The 25,094-nt window shown below is 35.2% G+C and overlaps 1 protein-coding gene and 1 non-coding gene across 5 annotated transcripts in view; both read right to left on the bottom strand.

The window, feature by feature from the left end:
- Positions 1-838: 838 nt before the first annotated feature.
- LARP4 (La ribonucleoprotein 4) overlaps positions 839-25,094 on the bottom strand; it is a 55,947-nt gene continuing 31,691 nt past the window's right edge. For 3 of the 4 annotated variants that reach the window (XM_072654669.1, XM_072654670.1, XM_072654672.1), the window contains exons 7-16: positions 21,762-21,872; positions 21,018-21,071; positions 18,627-18,839; positions 18,085-18,188; positions 15,480-15,710; positions 13,776-13,824; positions 13,035-13,193; positions 4,934-5,055; positions 4,267-4,435; positions 839-3,368 (exon numbers count right to left, since the gene is read on the bottom strand). In XM_072654669.1, coding sequence (XP_072510770.1) covers positions 3,042-3,368; positions 4,267-4,435; positions 4,934-5,055; positions 13,035-13,193; positions 13,776-13,824; positions 15,480-15,710; positions 18,085-18,188; positions 18,627-18,839; positions 21,018-21,071; positions 21,762-21,872 — 1,539 coding nt within the window. In that variant the 3' untranslated portion in view covers positions 839-3,041. The remainder of the gene's footprint in view (positions 3,369-4,266; positions 4,436-4,933; positions 5,056-13,034; positions 13,194-13,775; positions 13,825-15,479; positions 15,711-18,084; positions 18,189-18,626; positions 18,840-21,017; positions 21,072-21,761; positions 21,873-25,094) is intronic. The other variant, XM_072654671.1, reaches the window with a different exon arrangement.
- On the bottom strand, positions 16,930-17,134 carry LOC140497952 (small nucleolar RNA SNORD97). Its single transcript, XR_011964949.1, has one exon. It is a non-coding gene; the product is annotated as a small nucleolar RNA SNORD97 (small nucleolar RNA).

Raw genomic sequence — 25,094 nt, 5'->3', positions numbered from 1 at the left:
TTTCTAAATGAAAGGAAGCAAAATGAAAGGTGAGGAACTTGCATGAGCATTTGGAGAATACGAAGATAGCTTACTTCAGTCAACCTATGCTATGTGCACTTCATGCAACAAGTACTGAAGGAGTAAATTCAAGGTCACAAAGATCTACAATGTTCACAGCAGTTTGTATTTACTCTTATTTCCCTGCCCCCCAAAGAAAGAAAATGGCATATATGGGTGAGAAGAGAAGGGGAATGACTTTAAGATTTATGTTGTTATATCCATGAACCAAAAAAAAAAAAAAAAAAAAAGGTGAATTCCCTTAATTCATCAGCTATAGAATAATGCTGGAAAAAAATCAACAGCTTCACACATTTCACAGGCATCACCTGTACAGAAACTTTGATTTGCTGCTGTGAAATAAAGGCTACACACCGAGTTTCTTGTTACCTCACTATAAAAGGTACTCATAACTGCTCTAAGAAGCTGCAATAAAGTAGATTAAAAAAAAAAATCTCATAAAGGCCTATTATATGATAGTCCAAAATGTTGAAGTGCTCCCTTTTGATAAAATGCAAGCACTCCCCGACATCCAATTCCTCTGCTGGTTAGAACTATAAGACAAAACTAACGAATAAACCAAGACTCCACACATTTGCCTCACCAACTTGCATTCCTCAAAACAAATTCTTTTCATCTGTCAGAACTATGACATCTGAAATTTTTGGAAATTCGGTGGCTTTAAGCACTAATACATGTTTTTCATACACAGCATACTGGCAAGCCTAAATCTGTGAATATATTGTAAAGATTATTTTTCAGTTTGAGTGCAATAATTAAGCTTATAATCTACATCAAATGATTTTACAAAATGTTTATTCTCTGAAACTCAATGCAGTTCACAGTGTTAACACTTTTAAATGTTTGCCATTTCTTTGCCATTTCCACCAAATGCAGCATTATCTAAGTAAACTGATTAAGCATTTTTACCATAGATGTGATCAGTGATTATCATTAATTTTTTTCTTTTAAAAAGAACCTAAAACTTCCCCTAAACTCAGCAAGGTAGTTTTATTGTATGTTTTAGTGAATAATGATTTTTAAAAATTGTATGTAGAAATGAACAGTTTTAAACTGCATAAATATATTATACAGAATTATCAAGCCGTTAAATCAAAAGCAACTGCCAAGCTGAATAAGTTACAAAGAAATGACAACTCTGGCATATACATATACATATACATACATGTATATGTATATGTAGGGAAAAAAAGATGTGCAGTGTTTTTAAAGTGATTTGTTAACAGTTACTTACTAAAGAATTTCCAAAGGTTAACCGGCTAAAGTTGAAAAATGAAAAGTTTCACAGTAATGTAATTTAACCTCCACTTACATTCATTCTAATGTCATCACTAGTATATATTACTAAGATGTTTACTGTATATGTCACAACGGTGCTTTCCAGTGTTTACAATTTACAATTTCAATTTGTACATTTGCAATTCACTGAAAAAGGTACAATTCTTACTTTTGAAAACTATTCCTAAAAAGAAAAAAAAACTTTTTATACAGAACTTTGAAACTTGGGGTCTGACTTAGCAGATTAATGCAACATGGTTTTTTTTTCTTTTTATATTTCAGTCTTTTCCTGTAATTACTAGCACATAAACTCATCCATTTTTTCAATGTACAACAGAGCTGCAAATGTAGACAATGAGAACCTACACAGGTTATTTCTTTAAACTACCTTTCCTTCCTCAGCCTTTCCTCAAAAACTTAAAATTTTATGACTTTCCGGTGTATGTCAGAGTTAATTCCGGAAAAAAAAATATTTTTAAGGGAAAAAAAACACTCAGGCATTATATGCACTGTAAACAGAAAAGTTCCCCCCAAATTATAAAAAATTTTGACTTCTACAGTACTTAACACTTTAAAGAATTAGTTACAAAGTCTTATCTTTAGCACTAACACAAATTACCGTAGGGGCAGCCTGCCCTTCCAACCTGGATTCTAAGTATTTGAATACTTGAACATAAGCAAAGTAATGAACAGCACTTATTTCAGAAGCCATGTTTAGAACACACCTATAGTAAGATCTCATTAGACCTGTCTAATGCAATGAGAAACACACACAGGTCTATCATAGGTTGGGGAGAGGATGCACAGAGAACAACACTGAAGCAACAAAAATGAAAAGATGTTATGTTCCCTTTATTGGGGAAAGAAAATAGGGCAGTTTTAACCCCTACAGCCTATCAGACCTGAAAGCACAGGTCTAAGACCAAGTTTTATATTTATTTGCTTTTTTTTCCCATTTCCTTGAGCTTCAAACTTATTCTGACCTACAATCAGATCTCCAGTAAATTCAGTTAAAAAGCTTATTGAATGAAATATTAGTAAGGTCAAAAGACAGACTAAATTTCAAGCTGGAAAAAAATTCTACTTAAGTAGTACATTCAGTTTTTAAATCAGTTACTAAGTTATGACAACAGAATTGGCTGCAATCTGTCATTCTGGCACATACACGCAAACACGCACAAACCAAGCACACCAGCCAATGATCTGATTTGCAACACAAGGCCATATAGGCAAAGACAGCATTCTACAAGCCTAACTTTAAATAGATTAAAAAAAGTAATTTCTAATTTTACAGAAATGCTTTGTCAAAAAATATTTTTCTCTCACTTCCTCACCTCCTATACTGAAGGACATGTAAATATGCATTTTTCCAGCTAATTTTCAACCCCCAAAATTAATTTCAGGCAGGAAACCTTGCAAATTAAAGACAAACAAAAATACAAAAATTATAATATATATATATATATATTTATACTGATTGGAATCCCCCAGCATTTTTAAATCACTTTAGAGATGAATTCTGGGATTCCACTTTTCACAAACTCCAAAGATCCACAACGGTTCAGACCAGACTTTCTCTCCTCTCTTTCCTTCCTGGCTATACCCCCTCCCCTCCAACAAACCTCAGTAATCCACAGTTCAAGTTTAACTGAAAGAGATAGGAGTTTTGAACAGTTTTTTTGTTTTTTGTTTTTCTTTGTTTTTTACTTTGGTGATCTGGGTGGCACATACTGCTCTTTGCCATTACGCCGAGTCACTCCCTGAGGTGAAGACCTGTGGCCAAACTGGCGTCTCTGTTCCCTGATTTTTCCAGCTGCACCTCTGGGAGTAGTATTGCCACGGAAGCCAGGATAATCCTTAGTGGCCCTTCCTTCTGGCTTTTCGTGTGACTTCTCAGGAACACCATTTTCTTCATTTTTGGCAGGGGATACAACATTGGAACGAAGCTCTCGGAGTGGCTGCACGGAGACTGAAGGAGGTTCCTTAGGGGGTTTCTGGCAAACTTCAGCATAACTTAACTTTCGGGGCTCCTTTAAGGTGACAAAAGACCAAAAAAAGTTTATATGCTATAGACTCCTATAAGTACCATATGAGCTAAAATTAACAACAAAATTGAAAAAATAACCCCCCAAATTGAATGGTTCCATGGCTGCTTTACACAAAGTTTGGCTGGGGGTGGGGGGGGGTGTCACCTAGAGCTTTTTACAGGGTTCATCCTAGAAGACCAGATGTTATTACAGAAAGGAGGGAATAAGAAATTTGGATAGCAAGGAAACAGCAAAGAACCGCTGTTATTTATTGTAACAGGTGAAAGACACAGATCCAGGGTGGCTGCTTCCACACTATTTTACATTTACAAAGGAAACCTGAGAGCAAAAAACAGACTCTATTAAGAATGAAAAGTTTCAATATTAATTCTTCTTAGTAAGAAATATGACAAATGTTTGAAACTTGTGGCTGAGACCCTCTATTTAGGAAAGTGAACACCACCAAATTTACTTTAAGTCTCATACACAATGCCCCAACAACGCTGTCAAAACAAGTTGTACAAGAGTCACTATAATCTGGCTCAGAAAACTTACTCAATTACATGAGAACAACAGCCAAAGCAACTAAGTTAAGGAACACAGAAACAGAACTATTTCTCTATTCTTATTATAAACTATGATTGAAAGTACAATATACCTCCACTATAATGAACTTCTGATACGTGAGCTGGCAGAGTGAATTTCATACCGGATCCTTTGTTCTCAAGTAATCTGTTCCCTGAACTTAACAAGGGGTTATCTTAATTAATCTTTGTAGGGTAAAGAAAGGCACCTTCCCTACACATTTAGTGCCTAGCATAATATAGTAGATACTCAAAAACTATTTATGAAATATAATGTCAGTCTAAAAGGCTCATTCCAGCAAATGAAACTATCTTACCTGTACAACAGCTGTGGCCATATTTACATTACTACAAGGTGAGACAGTGTTTATCCTTGGTGGTTTTGCAGCATTAGGTGAACAAGATGGTAAAACTGGAGCTGTCTGGTCGGAAACATCCTTCTGGGCAGGGCAAACCTCCACAAGATTTTTCTCCTGCTGAGTTGTGCTAAAAAATAAAGAAAAGAGCTTGACAGGGCTTTATGAAAATAATGAAAAACTTGTTGTCCTAATTAATAAGCATTATTAATAGAAAAGGTCAGAGGCAATCCTGACACTGCAAATGGTTAGAATATTTAAGAATTTCTGTAAGATAAAAAAGAAAAAGAGCTTCTCAATCTTAACCCAGATTTTACAAGAAATACATATTTCTCCTTTTTCTTCCCTTTTTTTCAACTGTACTATTTTCATAGAACATTGAACCTGGAAGGGACTGGACCTCATATTTCACCAAGCCCAATGCCCTCATTTTACAAGTAAAGTATTTTAGACTTTAAATGTCAAGGACATATACCTAATTAAGGCAAGGCTAGGACTAGAATATTTCACTCTTGACTCTAAGATCAGGGTTTTCATGACTGCACCACAGCCCTTTTTTATTCTTTAAGAAAACAGAAGAGAAATTCCCAACTTTTTTAAAAAAACCAACAGCCTCTCCATCTTGTACCTTAACACAGGAATCTCAGCTGTATTTGGAGAAGTTGTGCTCAAGCTTGGCAGCTGGGTATTGCTGTCAGTCTGTCTGTCCTCAGCAGAGGCTGGGCAAATGGAGGGCAACTCTTTGTTCTCCTTAAAGGAAACACAGAATCAAAAGTACAATGTGATATCGAAATTTGAAACTTTTCATTATATAATCATAATTAAGGACTCAGTCCCTCAGTCAGTGAAAAAGAAAAGAGTAGTGGGTCAATAATAAGGTTTCATAATAAAAGATAAAATACAAAAGAATAAAAGCTTTTGGCAATAATGGAGTACAATATAAATTTAAAACTTCAATGATTTTATAGTGTTTTAGAAATCTATTTAAAATGAATATTAAATGAAATCAATACAATGATAGCTAGGCAATAGGACAAGGACAAAGAAGAGGATTTGATTATTTATCAACTTTGCAAGGAAACTCAAGTTATACAAAATATTCTTGTTAATGAAACATGTAATCAACATTCTGTTACTTTTTTCCTATAAAGGACTGATATAGAATTGATGGACAACATCCAAGTAATTCTAAACTCCATTTCACCTAATATTTTTAAATACCCCTATGCAAAATGGACAGTTATCAACTAGTTTCATATTCTATCACGGCTGACCTTCTGGTATAGGTGTTAGTAAGGAATCAAATAAAACATAGTCAAGAGTAAAAGGCCAAATGACTCTTTGTGGCAATAGTAATGTCCAACTCTAAGTACCTCCCTATGAGATAGGAGGTTCCTGAAAATGAACAAAAATTTATATTGTACTTGTGTGTGTGTATGTGTCTGATAACACTCAACTAAGAGGTTGCTATCTAAAGGAACCATATGGTTGGGAAAGCAAATAACTACTAGATTTCTGTTTTTAAACTTAGGTTTTCCAAAGTCAAAAAATAACTATACAAAAGCACACTTTACCCAATTTCATTTACTGATTCAGGAAAAAAAAAAAGGCAAAATGACATGAGAATAGTTAATTTCACAGAAACTTTCATATTAGTCAAATGGCCAAATTTGGATTTGCAAAATCATGACAGTTTACCACTGAGACCTTATGAAGAAACTGAGGCTCTGAAAAGCAAAGCTGATGGCTTCACTAAATTACATACTATATCAATCAAGGATATCCTTTATCACCATTACTATCCAATACAGTATTAGAACTGCTGCACTCACATATATCATCGGCATGTTTGTGTATTACCAACAAAACCACGCAAGAAGAGATATAAAATACTTGTGAGTGTACTTGTCAAGAAACACAGGAAATATAAGAACACAAATAAATCTAAATTACTAGAGAAGTATTAATTGCTCATGAGTAGGACAAACTGACATAATAAAAGTAACAAAAACGATTACAATTAATTTATTTATTCAGTGCCAAACCAAACAAACTAACAGAGAATTACTAAACAACAAAATTCATCAGGAAGAATCTAAGGTCAAGAATATCAAGGGAAACAATGAAAAAAAGGGGGTAGGGATGGGGCCCAGCAGTACCAGTCTCAAACTATACCACAAAGCTGTAACCATTAAAACAATTTAGTACTAGGTAAGAAATAGAGAGGATGATCAATGAGATATATCAGGTACACAAAAAATAAAGAAGCAAATAATTATAGTAACCCAGTGCTTAATAAATGCAAAGCTACTAGAGCAAGAACTCATTACCTCATAAAAACTGTTGGGAAAATTTGAAAGCAGTTCAGCAGAAATTAGACAGGGGGACCCACAACTTGATTTACTGAGACAAATTCAAAATGGGTTTATGATTTAAACATAAAGGTTGAAATCATAAGCAAATTAATGGAGCACAGAAGAAATTATTTAAGGATAGGGGAAGAGTTCGCCACAAAATGAGAGATAAAGAAGTTTACAGGAGGCATACAGGTAATTTTGATTACATAGAATGAAAACATTTTTGCACTAAAAAAACCAATGCAGCTAAAATTGGGAGAAAAGCAGATAAATGGAGAAAAAAATCTTCGCAGCAAGTTTCTTTGATAAGGCCTCATTTCTTAAAAAATACGTAGGGAAGTAAGGCAAATTATTAAGAGCCATTCCCCAACTGATAAATCAAAGGACATGAACAAGCTATTTTTAAAGGAAGAAATCAAAACTACCAATAACTATACTACATTAATTACAGTTCTCTATACTTAGGGAAAAGGAAATTATTCAAAACTGAATATCATATCATATCAGCAGTGGGATATTTCAGATCCCTGAGAGGAATGAAGAAATAACCCCTTTAGTTCTCAAATGTTTCCAAAACAGAAATTATGTAACAAAGGTAAAGCAGCTTTAGCCATTTCCATGGTTCAGGACAGCACAGTGGGTCACTAAAAACTTGGCAGCAGCAAAAGGTTTCTGACTGTGCACTGATTACAAATTCAAAATCAAACACATAATGAATCTGAGGTGTTTCTGTGCATCTTCACAATACAGGAGAACTTTGTACTGCACATGCAACTCCAAAGAATGCTGCCCAAAACACCTCAGGTCAGATTTGAGACTACTGTATGTTATGAAGTGCAGTATTTTTACTATATATACAAAATTGTTAAAATGAATTTTTGGCTTGAGATTAGGTCAGAATTTCCAACAATTTCTGAAATGGCCCTTAACATACTTTTGCCATTTTGTACTACATATTTAAGAGAAGCGGCATTCTCAGCATTGATGATTATAAAATCAAAATATCAATTAACTCTGAAAAACCTTGAAGATGCTCTACTTTAAGCATCAAATATTCCATCAAGATTTAATTCTTTATGTAAAAATAAACAAGTACATCCATTTTCATTAGTATGCAGATTTAATAAATGGTAAAATTATATATGTATATCAAAGAATTGTTTTGAAGTAAATTTTTTATGATTTATTGTTGGTAAATGTTTGATTTATGTACCTAAATACCCAGGGTCACATAAAAATTTCTTGGGTGAAAAGGGGTCAGGAGAAGAAAAAGTTTAAGAGCCCTAAAAAGGACACTCAGAATCCAAAAGGTTTAACAATAACAACAAAAGTCTCCAATTGTCCCCCAAACCAAGGAACCTGATTCTGAGCTTACCAGCAACCCTCTCCCACCTTCCACGCTACTGACATGGAGGCTACACTAGAAGACCCAAGGACATGACAGAGGGGTACATCAAAACCCACCCTCCCACTTTCTAGTGCTGTAGAGATTCTGGTTCCAGGTTGAGGAAGTATGCCAACTTGGCAGCCTTTTGTGGCTGCAACACAGAAGCACCAGCACAGCAAAGTTTTGAGCTGCCAGTATTAGGGAAAGCAGGCTCTGAACCACTGGTGCCAGGTCACAGAAATAAGGAATAGAGGGTAATGAAACAGGTTACCAGGACAGGACACCATAAACGTCAGGAGCTATGAAGAAGCCTGAGCAAGAAACACAGCTCCAGCTGGGGCCAGTTTTGACTACCCCCAAATGATTTGAAGCAGAGATCTAGGCTGGTGACCCACTAATTGCCCAGTATGGAAGAGGCTGAGACAATTTGAGATCCAGCCCGCTAAGGAAACCTCAAACTGAGGGAGGAAGGCAGGAAGAAACATAAAGGTTTTTAAAAAAAGGTCAAAAGTACCCAAGATTTCAGGAAGAAATCTCAAGGACTTTGAACAGAAACCGATAAATAAACAAGAAAAACAGTGAAAACAGAAGGAAACATGGACTCTAGATATAATGATAATGACTAATAAACAAAACCCTAAAGAGAAAGGGGTAACTTTCTCCAAAAAGAGGGGATCTGGGGTGAGGAACCAGTAGGCATAAGGTCACCTTAAGATTAAAGTGAATGAAGGAAAACACTGCATTTATAATAGGAGAAAAAAAAACCACTTGAACTTTTAAAAAACACTCAATTTTAGAGAGAGGAAAATATAAACCTAACTCCTCTAACTTTAAATGTGAATAGATTAAACAATGCAACCCCAAATGCAATAAAATAAAAAGAAGGATATACTGGGTAAGAAAAACACTGCAAATCAGTTGCTTAAAAGAAAAATACTGAAAAAAACCAAGACAGACAAAATAAAGCAGAGGGGATGGGAAAAAATTTACTATGCATCAAGTAAATCCCCAAAAAGCAAACAGTTGCCATCACACTATCAGAGACAATGGATAAACAAAAACTCTATTATGCTGAAAAGAACCCTAGAAACAAACATATGCTCCAAATGCCTTATCTAAATTTATAAAGGAAACAGCTGAGCTTTAAGACATAGATAGTTACACAAGTAATAAGAGAGTTCAATATCCCTCTATCAGTTTTGGATAAGCCCAACAGAAAGATAAGCAAAAGGAAAAATACAGAACTGAACAACTTCCTGGAGAACTAGAGTTATAAGATTTATGCATCTTCTAAAGGAAAGAACAAAGTACACACGTATTTCTCTACCACGTGCAACTTATACAAAAACTGACTATGTAACAGGGCATAAAGACACTGCAAACAGATGTAAAAAAGCAGAAATTATCAAAATACCCTCCCACAGACCATAATACAGTTAGAATAGAAATTGGTTCAGGGACCACAAATCCCACAGATCCAAATGGAGACTTAAATGAGTGAATCTAAGAACAAATTCATAGAAACAATAACTATGTAAAAGAAAATGATAATGACAAATAGTAGTTCATTCCTCATTTCAGAAATCTATCACAGGTATACATTTTCTGATTCCAAATCCAGCGTCTTTTCCTTGTACTACTGGACATCTGAGATCTCAAATGCTTCTTTTCTGACCAGAACTTCATCACATTCATACAACTTCTCTCTGCTCTACCATAGAATCCAAATACCCAACATACCTCTACCCTTGGCATCAGATCTCTTCTCATAACAAGGTATCCCTCCCTCACCCGATCGATCTCTCCCCTCAGACCTCATGATGGTTTGCTGCTTTACTACTCCATTCTCTGAGGCAGCTAGGTGGTGCAGTGGATAGAGCACCAGTGCAGGAGTCAGGAGGACCTGAGTTCAAATGTCACCTCAGACACTTGACACTCACTAGCTGTGCGACCTTGGGCAAGTCACTTAACCCCAACTGCCTCATCTTGGGTCACTCTAGTCATCCTGATGAATATCTGGTCACTGGATTTAGATGGCTGTGGAGAAGTGAGGCTGGTGACCTTGCATAACCCTCTCTCACTCAAAGTCAAGTCCATGTCATGTCATCATTTCTCTGATGGCATGGTCTTCTTCGGCAACGAAGGAGGAACACACACACTACATTCTCTACAATCTTAACTCCTTTCTCCCTATACTTCTCCTACCAAATTAATCATCCCATTATCCATTTTCTCAGTATCTGTCCTAGAATTCATAGCACTACTGGAGAAACAGAATGAAACCTATTGCACCTAATTTGGCCCTTTCTGTCTTAGTAATTTTCCCATTTATCTTGATAAACTCCTTGGCACAAAACTCATGATATTTACTACTTCCTCTTATTTCTTTAGCACAATGCTTTCCACTCCAATTGGGCTCAAGAATTAAAAGATAATTATTTCTCCTATTTTACCAAGACAGACCAAAGGACTTTGGTTGCTTTTCACTACTGAACTCTGATGGTACTTTAACGAAGAGATCTGATCTTGTGACTAGAGAAGCTAAAGCTGGCCTGGGTATCTATAGAGTCCGTGCATGACTAAGAGCGGCAGTGTGGTATAACCTACAGAAAGCCAACTTCACAGGAAGATCCTGGTTTAAATCCCACTTGTGATACATACTGGACATATGTAGTGCTTGGGTACTCTTTTTCATCTGGGGAACTCTTAACATTTTAAGCTGCAGAGAAAAGGCCAATCTGCAAAAGTAGATGAAAGCTGCCTTATCCAGAGAATTCCTTGTATTAATGAAATGGTATCTAAGGTCTCACTGCTGACACTGATACCTACCTTAACGTAATTTGTTCAGTCCGTCAACATAGATTTGTTTCCATGAAATTAAACTTTTCTCATGCTATTTTGTGTAACATGCTTTTGCTGAATCAGTTAATGAAAATAAGCGTGGCTATATATTCCATTGTTTAAAAAACCAAAAACCTGGGGGTTATTTACTTTCCAGAGAAATCACCAGTATTCTACTAAACAGCAACCCCCTTCCTTAGTGAATCACATTTATCTGATTGATTTTTTTTTTTTTCAGTTTGAATGTGTTCATTTCTGTTAACCTGGTAGGTGGTATTTGTAAATGGAACATTTATTATTGCACCCGAACATCAATCTTCCTTTTGCTCATGTACATATAATGCTTCAATTCCTCACTAGCACCTATGCTAGAGGGCCAACAGTGATGGGATGTGAAATTAGTAACTATTCTGGTTGAAGAGACAGTGTGTGTAGTGAAAGGAGTACTGGCTTTAGACCTAGAGGATCAGGGTTCAAATTGCATCTGACCCTTTTCTGTGACCTCAGGCAACCTTGAGTACTCTACGGGCCTGAGTACTCTCATCTGTCACACGCAAGAATTGGACAGGATGGTCCCTAAGGACCTTTCTAGTTCTAAATTAATAATGATCATCTTGTAGAAAGGGAATTGAAAAGGTTGGTTAAAATGGAATTTGGCATTACTTGGATATTTCTATTTTTTTGGGAACAGAGCTATGACTTCACTGGAGTTCCTAGTAGCTGGCAGCCTGAGACACTGAGATTCAGGTCTTTTTGACTCAGAGTGCAGCTATGCCAGACTGCATCTAGTGCACAACTCAAATACTGACCAGTACAATCTCATGCAACCAGTTAAAGAAATAATACTAAGAAGAATACTTCCTTTATTTCAGAGACTGCATTTTTTAGTCCCTCTTAGTCATTTTGCTAAATGTATATTTAAGAAAATGTTAGTTGAAAATGTTTAATGAACAGTAATTATCATAAAAGAAAAAAAAGTTCATGTCTTAAAAGACTAGATCATAATCATTTTTCAGTCAAATGGTTCCCTTTTTCCTGTACATCTCCAGGTTTTCCTTAGCAAATTGCCTTGTGGATTTAACTTCCTAATTATGTTTTGAGTTATGCTGTATAAAAAAAAGTCCATGTCAAAATTAGTTAACATTCTTGAGTGCAGAACCATTGCTGAGTGGATATTTGTAAAAAGATGTTCTGGGATTGTGTTGAGGAGATGTAAGAAAGTAGACTTGGAGTTAAAAACTCCTTACACATGTAATCGGTAAAAACAAATAAAGAAAAACAGTTAACCCCATTCATTCCAAATGCTTTTACCAAACAAATTTTAAAAAAATAATAAAATTAAACTCAATTGGCTGGCCCTTTCCTCTTGCTAAAGTAGCCTCTCTTAAAATTAAAATGAGAAGCAGTATTCTTCAAATGCACATTTAGGACAAAGAAGCAAAACCTGCAAAATAGCTGGGATTATACTATAGCCCATTTGATTGCATACTTGGGTGTTATATCTAATATTCTGTAGACCTGGGAAGTCTAGAAAAAAGACAGAAAAACATTACACCAAATGTTCCTAAACATTTCTGAAGAAAATGCAAAAGGAAATCCTGAGATGTCAACTAATTTGAGGTGAATTCTGAAAGCAATAAACTCTGTATGATTAACAGAAATTAAAACAGTTTACAGAGAAACATGACAAAACTATGTGAAATAATTGAAATTAAAACATGATAAAGGATCAAAATATGGACCCAACCTATCTTTCCACTCTTATCTCATACTGTCTCTCTATGTTTTAGCCTACACTCATTCTTTCCCCATCTTTTTGCCACTGTTAGCAGCTGGAATTAACTACCCTGACCTGAGTTCCTTGACTTACTTCACGTAAGTCTTCCTCGACCTATGCCCCCTACTGAAGTGCTCCATAATTAGTTTTAGGTAGCACATCTCCTGGACTGTTCCTTCAAACTTACTTCACTGCCCTTTGCTATTACACACATTTTTCTGCATGTCTTCATCTATATTAGATTGTATAGCCTTTGAGATCAGGGTCGGAGATATAAGGGACAACTTTACTACACTCAGTGTGAGTTAAACATTTTAACTGCGGAAGACCAGAGACAAATCAGTATTTGGGATTCTATACTAATTACCTTTTCTTTGGAGATTCCTTTAACAACATCTGACATTCTGCTCTCCAGTGTAGATTCGCCTTGTGTTCTTGATGAGCTACCAGGCAAAGGAGGAAAATTTGATGCTAACAAGTCAAACTTTGGTGTAGGAGTCTTTGTTTCCGCTGCAGGATGGGGTCGCTAGAGGACAAAGATAAGAGAATTACCTTTAGTACTAGAGTTTATGCAAGTGACATTCAAACACAAAATGACATGAATGCCAAAGAAGCTATACCACAGAGCTATCCAATACTCACTAAAACAAATAAGAATTTAGCCTGTCTGGTTATATGCCACACTCGTCAATACTATAGGTAAAAACAATCAAATACTGACTACCATCATTCATGCTGGGATTTGCTGTCTACTTACAACTTATTTTTCATCTTCCTGGATAGTAAAGAGCAAGAGTGAGGAATGTAAAAAAACTAGAATTCGGCTTAATAAATATAAGCTTTAGAAAACACAAAGGCACTCAATTAGGGTGGCTGTGTTCTTATATTATTTATGTTCAGCTATTAAAGAGGGAAATAAATGGTCTTAAGAGGGTCAACCCCAGAATGGTGATATAAAAACAAATAGTCTCCCTAAACTTAAGAGTAGTATACAGAAATCATCTACTTCCTTATTTTATTTATAATGGAATCTTTAAACAGAAGATAAGTCCCAGAGCAACAAAATCTAAATCCCACACATTTTACATCAAAGAAAAAGGTCACTTACTGAAATTCGGTCATCATCTCTGCGTCTCCGGCCTCTAAAAAGGTTTCCTCTTTTAAAGAAGAGAGAGGGAGGGGGGGAGAAGGGAGAAAGGCAGACAAGGAAGAAGTGAGAAAAGAAGGGAGAAGGAAGAGGAGGAAAGGGAAGAGAAGAAAAGGAGGAAAAAAATGAACATACAAATAACCAGATACTTGTTTCTAACTTAAAAAAAAAAAAAAAAGGTGATACTCTTATATCCCCTTAAGGTCTAATATCCTGGTTTATAGCTATTCATGTAATAAATAAATGAAATATACACATGCAACACAGTATTAGGTATTACGGGAGATATGGAGGAATTTGAAAACAGGGTCCTTTGCCCTTCAAAAAGACTTCCATGGGGGAAAGAATATATATGAAATTTAAAAATGACTTCAGGTCAAACATGGTATATATGACTGCTGTGGGAAAGTAAAAATCAAGTCCCAAAAAATGCTCCCAGTTCTGTTCTTTGTAACCAAGCAGAACAAGTTCTCTTTCACAAAACAACCTTACAAATACTTGAAGATCAATACTGTGTTCAGTCTTTTTAATTCTCACATGGTAAAATTTTGAGGCTCTACATCATCCTGAATTACTGTGGGATATTTTCTAAGCATACTAATGATTTTCCTAACTTCTGGTGCCCTGAAACGAACAAATGTATTCATCAGTATTCCAGATAAAATACCTTCTTAGTCTTACACATCAAACTTATGGTCCATCCACAAACACCCTAAATCAGATTAAATGTAATGGGGAAATTTAAACATAATAAATAAAATACAATACAACATAATATTAATTTCTGGTTTTCTATGTTAAAATGTGGCCTGCAATGATTCATTTATATTTCAATCTGACACTTTTGTACACTATACCTGTCTTATATGCAGTCTAATACCAGATTAATAACTTTGGTGGCATGCTATCACACTTTATGACTCACCTCGAGCCAGTGTTCTTCTAACTGCCAGTACATTTAAAAAAAATTGTACCATATAGTATTGTTAGAAGAGTAATTTATACAATTCAAGGCACTGTCAGAAAATAGACAGAAGTAGAGCAACTTACCAAACACAGATAAAATCACAACCTTGAGTACAAATCTGATTTCAACACAAGTCAAAGTATTAATCTTATTTACACAGGGACATATATCATGCCATTAAGACCATGAAGTTTAACATCAAGGTTAGACTGCACAGTCATTCCCAGGATTAAAATAGGGTTCATTCCTTTAAGAGGAACAACTCTTATGACAGGAATGAAGTGAGAAATTTTAGTAAAGCACTGTAGCAGAATATTAGTTACTACCAAAGGAAAAAAAACAACTTTGAAAGAGTTACAACAAATTTCATGTATGGAAATCGAGTAGCTTAACTATACTATTACATGGTAAGATTAAAAAAAAAATCAGCATTAATAAATTTTTTTTAAAAAAATCAATCTCAAAAATTCCATCATCACTCCAACTTTTTTGATCCCATGATTTCATAACTGTTGGGAACTCCCACTAGCAACTGCCTAGCTTCAGCGATTTGCTGAGGATCAGGGAGCCAGTATGTTTCTGAAGCAAGACATGAGCGTCTTCTGACTCTGAGGTAGGTTTTCTAACCACTAAGCCATTATATTTCTCAAGAACCCCCATATTCCAATAAAATCGGATTTTTGCAATCATATTCTCACCTGCCTCTACCAACACCATAGTCACCATTCTGCTCCATCTGCAATATGGGAGACTCCTTTGGAGATACTTGTTCTTGGTTCCCAGATAGTGTGTGATTAGGCCGTTCAGTCTGAAAGTTCCTTGAGCTAGTTCTATTCAATGGTCCATCACCTAATGAAACGGATCCAACTACAGTCGATCCTTCCACTGAGTGTTCTGAGCTATTAGATGACCTAAAATGAGGCTTCATGCTATAAAAACACAAGATTGCACATGGAACGACAAAACAAGAATCAAATAAGCCTTTTCTTAAAAGTATCAATCCTATGATTTTATACCAATTAACTTTATGAATAAGGCATACAAACTTTAAGATGTGAAAATGTAACTAAATATCTTTCACGTCACAAAAAAAGAAAAAGTACCTAGGTAGATGAGTCTATCTGCTACCAACATGTTTCCTTGGTGAGTGACAATGTTTTGGAGTCTCAACAGCTCTAAGATAAAGTGGTTGGTCTTTCTGAAGACCCTTCTAGCTCTAAAATGCTACAATTAACTCTATTTCAAACTCTACTTCTAATTAACTCTATTTTCAAAATTTAAGAGTGGCCAATTTCCTAGGGATGGGATTTAGAAGGCATATAATGAATGGTGGTTGATTGACTCTCCCCAAACTACTCTTGGAATTTGTGAGAAATCTAATGGACATCAAATGGAAAGGGCATTTGGCTCTGAATCAGAGAACCAAACTCACTTCTAGTTTGCTGCCACTTATCAGTTCTGAGATCTTGGGTAAGTAATGGCCTCTTTCCTCATCTACAAAATTAGAGTGCTGTTATAAACTAAGGTCTCTTCCAGTTCTAATAGTCTAGTCTACCAGTCTTCACACAATTTATAAGCATTTACTACTAAAAATCTACACTGTGCCAGATTCACTGTTCCACTTGTAATTCTCCAAGGAATACTGACTAGAGAAAAGGGAGCTTATGGTGATTTTCAGTATCAACAACACAGGGTGTCACAGAAAGATCTTAGATGTGTCAGACCACTTCTGATTGAAAATTACCTAGCATAAAATTTATCTGGCAAAGCATCAGATTATGGCTTTGTTTAACAGACAGCCACTGTCAAGGGTGACAGGAAACAAGCAAGAGAACTATAGAAATTCATCAATACCTCAAAGGGTAGAGGTCGAGTAGAAACGTGGGGAAAAAACCCTTGGCTATATTTGTTTTAGAATACTAGAAATGCATATGAAACAAAGTCTAGAATGGAATTACACTTTACAGACATGTTCTAATTTTAGGACAGTTTCTTAAACTGAAGTTCAAAATGTCAACTATTATATAACTAAAGTGATTTATATATTCCAAGGTTATCACCTTCTCCCTTTACAGCTAATGTTACTTGTTCTCTTATTCAGATAGGACTTCTGAATTGCATTTAGACATAGCCAGTAATGAATTTTAATAGCCCTCAGATCTCATAATCTTACCCGTCATTGAGAAGGACACACAATCTCAGTCTAGGCAGGAAAACAAAGAAAGTTAAAGATAAAAAGTTGAAGGAAAGAAGGAAAGACAGAAAAAAGGGAAAGGGAAAGCACAGAAATGCCTGGACCTTGAAATGCTAGTCCTGTTCTCTCTAAGCGCATCTTTTGATCATCACTGGGCCATCACTAATTCATGCATCAGCTTCTAACTTGATAATCAAATGAGGAAAAGAGCTTTTCTCAAAGCCAACCAGTGGCTGGGATCTTACTTCAAAACTGGAAGATCTCAAAGTATAAGAGAACTAATCCTTAATTTATATTTCATGTGGTAGAAGAATTCTTTTATAATGATTACCCTGCTATAAATCATAATCCTAGCATGCAAGATTATAGGGATTCTCAATCTTCTTACCAACTAAACTATGAATTAGAAATTTTTTTTTTAAAAAAGACCGGGGGTAAGGGGAAAGAAAGGTGCCATATTTAATTTCCACCCCATTTCTAGTTTCTAGGTGGTATGTTGTTTGGAAATTGTTTTTCTCTTGTAGGTGTGGTTCAAAATATTGGGGAGGAGAGCAACTGCTAATTGATGTACAAGAACTTAGAAAAAACTGTTATACAGAATCCTTTTCTTTCTGGTATTTTATAAAGTTCAAGTAGAATTATAAATGTAAACACAAAACAAGAGAAAATCAATGTTAAAAGATAAAAATAGTTAATATATCTTTTATAGGCCATAATGCAATGGAAAGTCAATGTTGGAAAGTTACAAATAACAAACATGACTCCCAAAGATGTATGAGAAAATATCTCTGCCCAACCATGTTGCAGAGGTGGGAGGTCTTTGTCAAAATCACTGTTTACACTGAATATCAAAGAGCACTCTACTAGTCCTGAACTTGAATGGTATAATGTGAGAAATCAATGGCCAAGATAACTTTCCCAGTTACTATAATGCTTTCAAAAATTATTCATATGGAAGCACCATTATGAAATGAGATACAAACTTTGCTACATGTAACATAAAGACTCTGGGCAAAGAAACGTTTTCAATACTGATGATAAAAGCATTTAAAGGTCTTTGTTAATAACAATTATCAGTTTTTTACTTGTTATGCGTAACATATTCTTACCGATTTCTATGGAATGGTCGACCTATACTCAAAGCAGCAGCATTTGTTTTATAAGATCCTGGTGAGTTAAAGCCATTCACAAATCCACCATTGGGAAAAGGGGCCTAGAAGGAAATTGAGATAGTAAAGCCACCAGAGTAATAAATATCTTTACTGTCAGTTCTATTTTTCATAAAAATTAAACATTTCAAATGTCTTGCAATAGGTGCGTCAGAGACCTCAAAATCCATTAGCTCTAGATTTATTAAATAACAAAATTCCACTATTGTTGCTTATTTAATGAAGACAACAGATCCTTCAGTAAAGCTTCAGAATACACACAAAATTTCACTTCAGTAGAGGTTTAATGCATTTTCTTCTTTTACCTATCCATCAAAAGGTTTAAAAGAATTATATATAATTTATACACAATCACAACTAGTGGACTCAGAATAGCACACTGAAACAATGTTAAGAACCACAAAATATCAGTTAAATTGAGAAAAACTATATATGCTTTCAAATCTCAAGTAAAAAACATCTAGTTCTGTGAAATTACTTACCAGTGGTGTTTCAAAGTAAGGTGCAGGGTTTGGAGACCAGGGCTGAGGCACAATGCTATAAATTGAGTACTGCTGATGAGGGCTATATACAGGCTGCATAAAGAGCGGAGAGGCAAACTGTGCTTGAGTCTGAACTGGCTGAGTATATACAGTGGAATCCATTATGCGGTAACCATTCTTAGCAAAAAATGTATTGATGGCTTTTATCCTTGCCTAAGGAAAGAGAAACTACTTTTGTTATATCAACAGTAAAAGACTCTTAAAAATCCTTCATTGACAAATATGATTAAGTAAAATAAATAAGACCAACCCAAGTAGACTAGGCAGAGGTAGTGATATGAGAGTGTGTTGCCCTGTAGGAATGAAAGGAGACTTTCCACAGGCCAGTTTTTGAAAAACAGGCCAGCTCTGAGATATAGATAACTAATCAGAATTGCTTTGCAAATTTTGTTAACTAAGCTCTAAAAGATCATGCTGCTCATTCATTTCAGTCATGTCTGACTCTTCATGACCCCATTTGGTATTTTTTTGGCAAAGATAATAAAGTTTCTTGCCATTTTCTTCTGCAGTTCATTTTACAGATGAGGAAACTGAGGGAAACACAGTTAAGAGACTTGCCTGGTCACACAGATAATAAGCATCTGAGGCTGCATTTGGTTTTCCTGACTCTAGACCTGGCACTGTGCCACCTAGCTGCTGCTCTCAAAGACCATAGCAAATACTAATTTCAAACAATCACAAAATCTTCATTGTTGTATATTCAGGCCTATTTTCCTTTCTTCAATTAAAGTTTCTAGGCTCTTTTTCAGCCCTTTCTCTCAAAAACTTTTCCCTTTTAAAACCCTTAATATATCCAAATTTAGTGTATATTCTCATATTAATTTCTTAAGGTCCCATTCATCATGCTCTCATAGACTGATCTGGTTACAACCAATTTTAGAACTAAAATAATGAATAAGACAAGTGCAAGCAAAACATCATGCTTTAATAAAGGAATATATGCCTAATGTTGAATAATCAGAAACATCTGCCAAAAGAACTTTCCAGTCATTACCATAAATCTAATTATAATGTAGGAAAAATTGTAACTGTTATTCTAATGATGTTTATCTGTATTTAGCCTGAACCACAATCTGGTGGTCCCAATTCAACAGGCTGCCAACTTCCAAGCCTGCTTAGTGAAGAAGAAATGACTAAGGTATTTTAGAAGGCTAGTTTCTCTATTGCAACACACTGCAAACACTTGCTCAGAAGTTATCTGATAGGAATCAAAGGAAGGCAGAGAGAAAACAATAAATTTACCATATTTTTAGCTTTAAGACCCCATTAGAAAACAGTGACTGAGTGGAAAAGAAGAGTCTGTACTGGATGGGGGACGCAGACTTATATCTGAATTTGACCTCCCCATGAGGTCCAATAAGAGATGAGCAAATTACGTAACTTCTGGGTTTGTTTTTCCATCCGTAAAATGGAACTACCTCCTGTAGTACCTACCTCACAGGGTTCTGATGAGGTTAAAATGAAATTAGGCACATAAAGTACTTTGCATTATGTCAATCAATAAACACTTATTAAACACCCACTATGTGTTAAGTCTCTAAACACCCACTATGTGCTACATCTAGGAGAGACAAAGAAAGAATCAATCCTAGCTCAGGGGGAAAGGTACATTCACACACACAGAAAATATGTACTTATGTAAACATAAGGGAATTAAATAAAAAGTATTTCTGACTCAACAAATCAAAGAAGTAACAGAAATTTTAATTAAAAAATGAAACAACAAACCAAAATTTACATGATGCAACAAAGGCAGTTTCGGAAATTTTATATTTCTAAATTTTTCATCAAAAGAAGAAAACAAATGAATGACTCTGGCAAACAACTTAAAAGAGATCAAATGGTTTACATCCATATCAAAAGGAGGTGTGTTGGAATAGAGGGATGTTTTATATCTGTGCTCTATGTCTGAAGTAAGCAATCTTTGTAAAAGATAGTATTATTAAGTGATTAAGTGGACCCTCTAAAATCAAGGGAACATAACCAGAGCAGGACTTAAGGCAAAGAGATATTTCCCACTCCATGGCTCTCAGTAGGGCCCAAAGAATCAATGTTACATGTAGATCTTTCACCTAAGATCTTGGAATCTTGGGAGTTGTAGACCTGGAATTTCATTTAAAACTAGGACTACATGTCCCTTATTTGTTGTGTGCATATGGATGGCACAGGATATTGCTGTGAGGAATTAATAACAAACTCACACCACCACTCTGGGGCAGTTTAATACATATGCATACTAACCATTCTCTGTATGCTAACTTGGTTTTTCCTTTTAAGGAAATACCAATAATGTCTACATGATAATTTTCTACTTAAGAAAAAATATCTTACCATGATTGGCTTGCCCTGAAAAGTTTTAACTTCTTCCCTCAAATATCTAAAAGCCTGCAAAAAAATGCATTGGAAAAATTTGTTAGCATTACATTTAAAGGAAATCAAGAAAAATGATGTAGGTTACCAGCCCATATTTCCAAAAGAAAACAAAAGGCAAATGATGTCATGCTACCTGCCCCTCACCCAACCAAAAAACAACAAAACAGGAATAAGACGAAAAGTGACAAGATGAAAAAATCACCAGCAATTCTATAATGCACAGACATTATAGAGAATGAGAATCAAAAGAAATGCATTTATTCTAACTAAGACTTAAACAAATACTTATGCAGATCACCAAGTCATGAAGACTAACTATACAAACTGATTTCTAAGGGGAAAAAAATCATGGAAAATTTCAAACGCCCAAATCTTACTTTGTGAATCCTTTGGTTAGGGTCACAATTTATGTTAAAAAGAACAAAGCTACAATTTACAACTCAAAACCCAAGATAAATACTGAATTATGATTACCAGGCATCTCAACTAATCTCTAATTTTAACAAAAACTTAATTTCTAAATTTAGCAAAAGCAATTTAATACATTCAATAAATTTTCAATGAGTTTTTTTTAATGTGCAACTACAAAAAGAAAAAAAGAAAAATTAAGAAAATAGAAATGAGAAGCTTCCCAAAGAGTTAGAACGTAATGGTGAAAACATAAATGGCCACTTGAGGCAATACTAAAAAACATTTTCTTACCTGTTGTGCATCTGTATCAGACTGGAATGTAATGTACCAGCTGCTATTGTGAGCAAACTCACAGCTTATCACTTTGGGACAGTTTTCGTTTTTGAAGAGTGCCTTAACTTCCTTAAAATACAAGAAGCAGAAAAACCAATTAACTCTAAAGACATACAGAAATTCAACTACATATCTGCAGATTTGGATTACGAACTGAAAACCTCACACCTGTAATTAATTCCATTGCTAGGGTTAGGAAAAACTTAGTGAAGTGCTTGCTTCCTTCACATAATAATAGCTGGCATTTGTACTGTTATTTAAGGATTATTAGGAAGTATCTACTGGAAACTAGCTCTCCAAAAAGAAAAAAATGTGATGTGACACAAGTTTATCCTGCATTATCAATATTTTCTCCATTACTTTCTCAAGTCTACACAACCAGTAAAACAATAAATTAAGCCGTGAATGGAAATACTCATTATGAAAACTTAACAATTGTTTTTATGAGCTGATTGGAGTTGGCTCCAGCATTTCTGTTATTCCAGCATATTCTGTTACAAACGTACTTTAGATACAGCACTTTATTAAGTACTTACAACATGCTAAGCAGAATAAGTGTTTGGGATAAAAATTAAAATGTACAATACAAATAAATACAAAAATAAAAGTACAATAAGGTGGTGCTTACTCTGAAAGAAGTTACATTCTAAATAAGAGAGGACAAAACACACTCTCATTTAAGAACAATGGATTTGGAGTCAGGGACTTGAGTTCAAGTGCCCCTTCTGTTACTTACTGTGTTACTTTGAGTACTCATTTAACATTTCTAAGCTCCAGTATCTTCATCTGGGATATGAAGAGATCCCAGTGATATTATCCGCATCTGAGTTTCAGAAGTGTCACTTACTTATATTAAAGATGAGATTCAAATAAAGATTTTGCCTGACTCTTACAAGCTCTCAATAAAAACAGAAAAAACCTTCATCATCATTTTTAAAATCATGTAATAATATTCCTGGAAAGAGAATTTACAAAAGAAAGAGCTGGGATAGATATTTTTGGATCAACTTAGCCACATCAAGAGATTAATGATAGAACCTGTTCATTAAGAACCCAATCTGGGCAGTTCAGCCTTTTAGCTACTAAGTGGTATACTGAATCCTTTCATCCTTTTATAGAAGGTAGTTTCAAAACACTAAGATTTTCATTACAGCCAGTTCTCACTTAAGTAGACTGCTCCACAGACTGTGCCTTAGCCTCAAAGGGTTCCATGTCCCTTCTGCAGCTCTGTGGCCCCCACAGCCAGAGTGGCTTCACTGCCTAAACTTAAGGACTCCTGGCACAGGGCACCCCTTCAACTGCCTGCCAGAGCTGAAGCCCAGCCAAGTCCAGCAAGAGAATTCGCATAATGCAAAATTTATGTAAAGCTAGAACTGTCAGTATTTAGTTTCTGAAAACACAATATGGTTATTAAATTGGTTAATATTGTAAAAAGCTAAGGGCATAGGTTTAAAGTGTGAATTTTGTCAGCAGGTTAACGGACAAGTACTAGTATTTTCTTTCTTTCTTTTTTTTTTTAAAAGATCCATGGCCATGGTTCTTAAAATTATCTAGTGGTACAGTAAATAACTACCACCCTCTGGACTGACATACTATGCTAAAAAAAATAACCTTAAAGTCAAGGCTTTGAGAATAAAACTAGCAACTGCTTTATAAAAGTCAATTCAACTATAGAAATGAGCACCGCCCCCATCTTCCTGTTGATTCCTTGTTACTGAGTAATGACAACTATCTTTAGAGAGAGAATTCTGACAAGTTACTTTTGAGAAGCAAGCAACTCCATAACCCAAGAGGCAGAGACCACCTGCAAAATTTCCAGCTCTTACTGAGGACACAAAAAGATTATTTCTATTTCCAATCTTTCTCTAATACCTAAAACACATAGTGGCTATGTAGTCAACAGGTGCTTATTAAGTACTGGTTAAGTGAATATTGGATTAGCTCTTATTTTATGAAAAGTCAACCTTATTTCAGAGTCAGAGTCTAGAGTTTGAGGGAATTCTAACGATCATTTAGCCTCAAAATTTTTACAAGTTAGGAAACTAAGACCCAAAGAAGTATAAAGATTCAAGTACTGATTTTAAATCCAGGGCTCTTTCCAGGCAATTTTCTAGATAGGGAAAATGTTTATGGCAAATATAGCAGATTAAAACAGAAACATAAGAATGAATGCTAATATTTGGGGGAGGGGAACAATATCCAATAATGACTGGAAAAATAGCAACAAAACTTAAATCATTTCTGTGATTTAGAGATGGGAAGTTGATGTAAGATTACATTTGAAAACTGCTGTAAGGAAGGACTAGAAAAATAAACATTTTCCACTGTGGGAATCAAAATAAGGCATTTTGCTTAAACCATAACACAGACAAGAGCTTAGATGAAAGCAACTGTTAAGATTTCTTCAAATGTCCCAAAACATTACAATGTTGGGAAAGTCTCACTAGTGCATAGTCAAATCGGGTTTTCTCCAAAGAAAACCCAGTCTGATACTACAGACTAGTGTATAGTTTTAGTAATGTTTTCATTCTCTTGTCTATTAAATCATTCTTCCTCCACCCTATTCCATCTCTTTTTCTCTTCTTCCTTGGGGGTAAATAGTTACTATCCCTGGCCTACTTTGCCAAGCACCCCATGGTGGGTGAGATGGCTACAAATGGTTCTGTGCACAAGGATTCCATGTAAAAATATTCTTTCTTTACTAAGGAAACATGGAAAATATTGACTTTGGTTGAGAGGGCACAAGACTAAAGGATTAACATAAGGAAAATAAAAGATAAAAAAGACAATGTTGCCTAGAACAATGGCAACGAAAATTGTCAGTTAAAAATATCACTTAATGTAAAAAAATTTAGAAGACACCTTTTAAATATGCATACTTATCTAAAGATGACAAGATTGAGAACACTTAAAAAACCAAATTGTTTAAAATTTTTTTCTAATTCCACAACTAGTTTATACAGCTCAGCATCTTAAGACAATCTGTTTTAACTGATTTCTTTTCCAATTCAATGTGGATACACAAGAGCCTGTTTCTCTATCCCTATTACCTACGTTATTAACAGTTGATGCCCCTCAATTAATCATATTTACACCTTTTAATTATGTAACAAGAATATTTGGTACTGCCAATTAGGGCAATGTTTTCTCCCTTTGTTCAGATGATCAGTTGTGTCTAACTCCCTGACCCTGTGGACCATGGCGTTTTTTTGGCAAAGATACCTGGAGTTGTTTGCCACTTCCTTCTATAATAGATCCTTTTATTTTTTGGGGGGGTAGGGGGGAGGTCAG

This window comes from Notamacropus eugenii, chromosome 3 (assembly GCF_028372415.1).
Source record: "Notamacropus eugenii isolate mMacEug1 chromosome 3, mMacEug1.pri_v2, whole genome shotgun sequence".
NCBI lineage: Eukaryota > Metazoa > Chordata > Mammalia > Diprotodontia > Macropodidae > Notamacropus > Notamacropus eugenii.
This window is presented reverse-complemented; position numbering and strand designations above follow the sequence as displayed.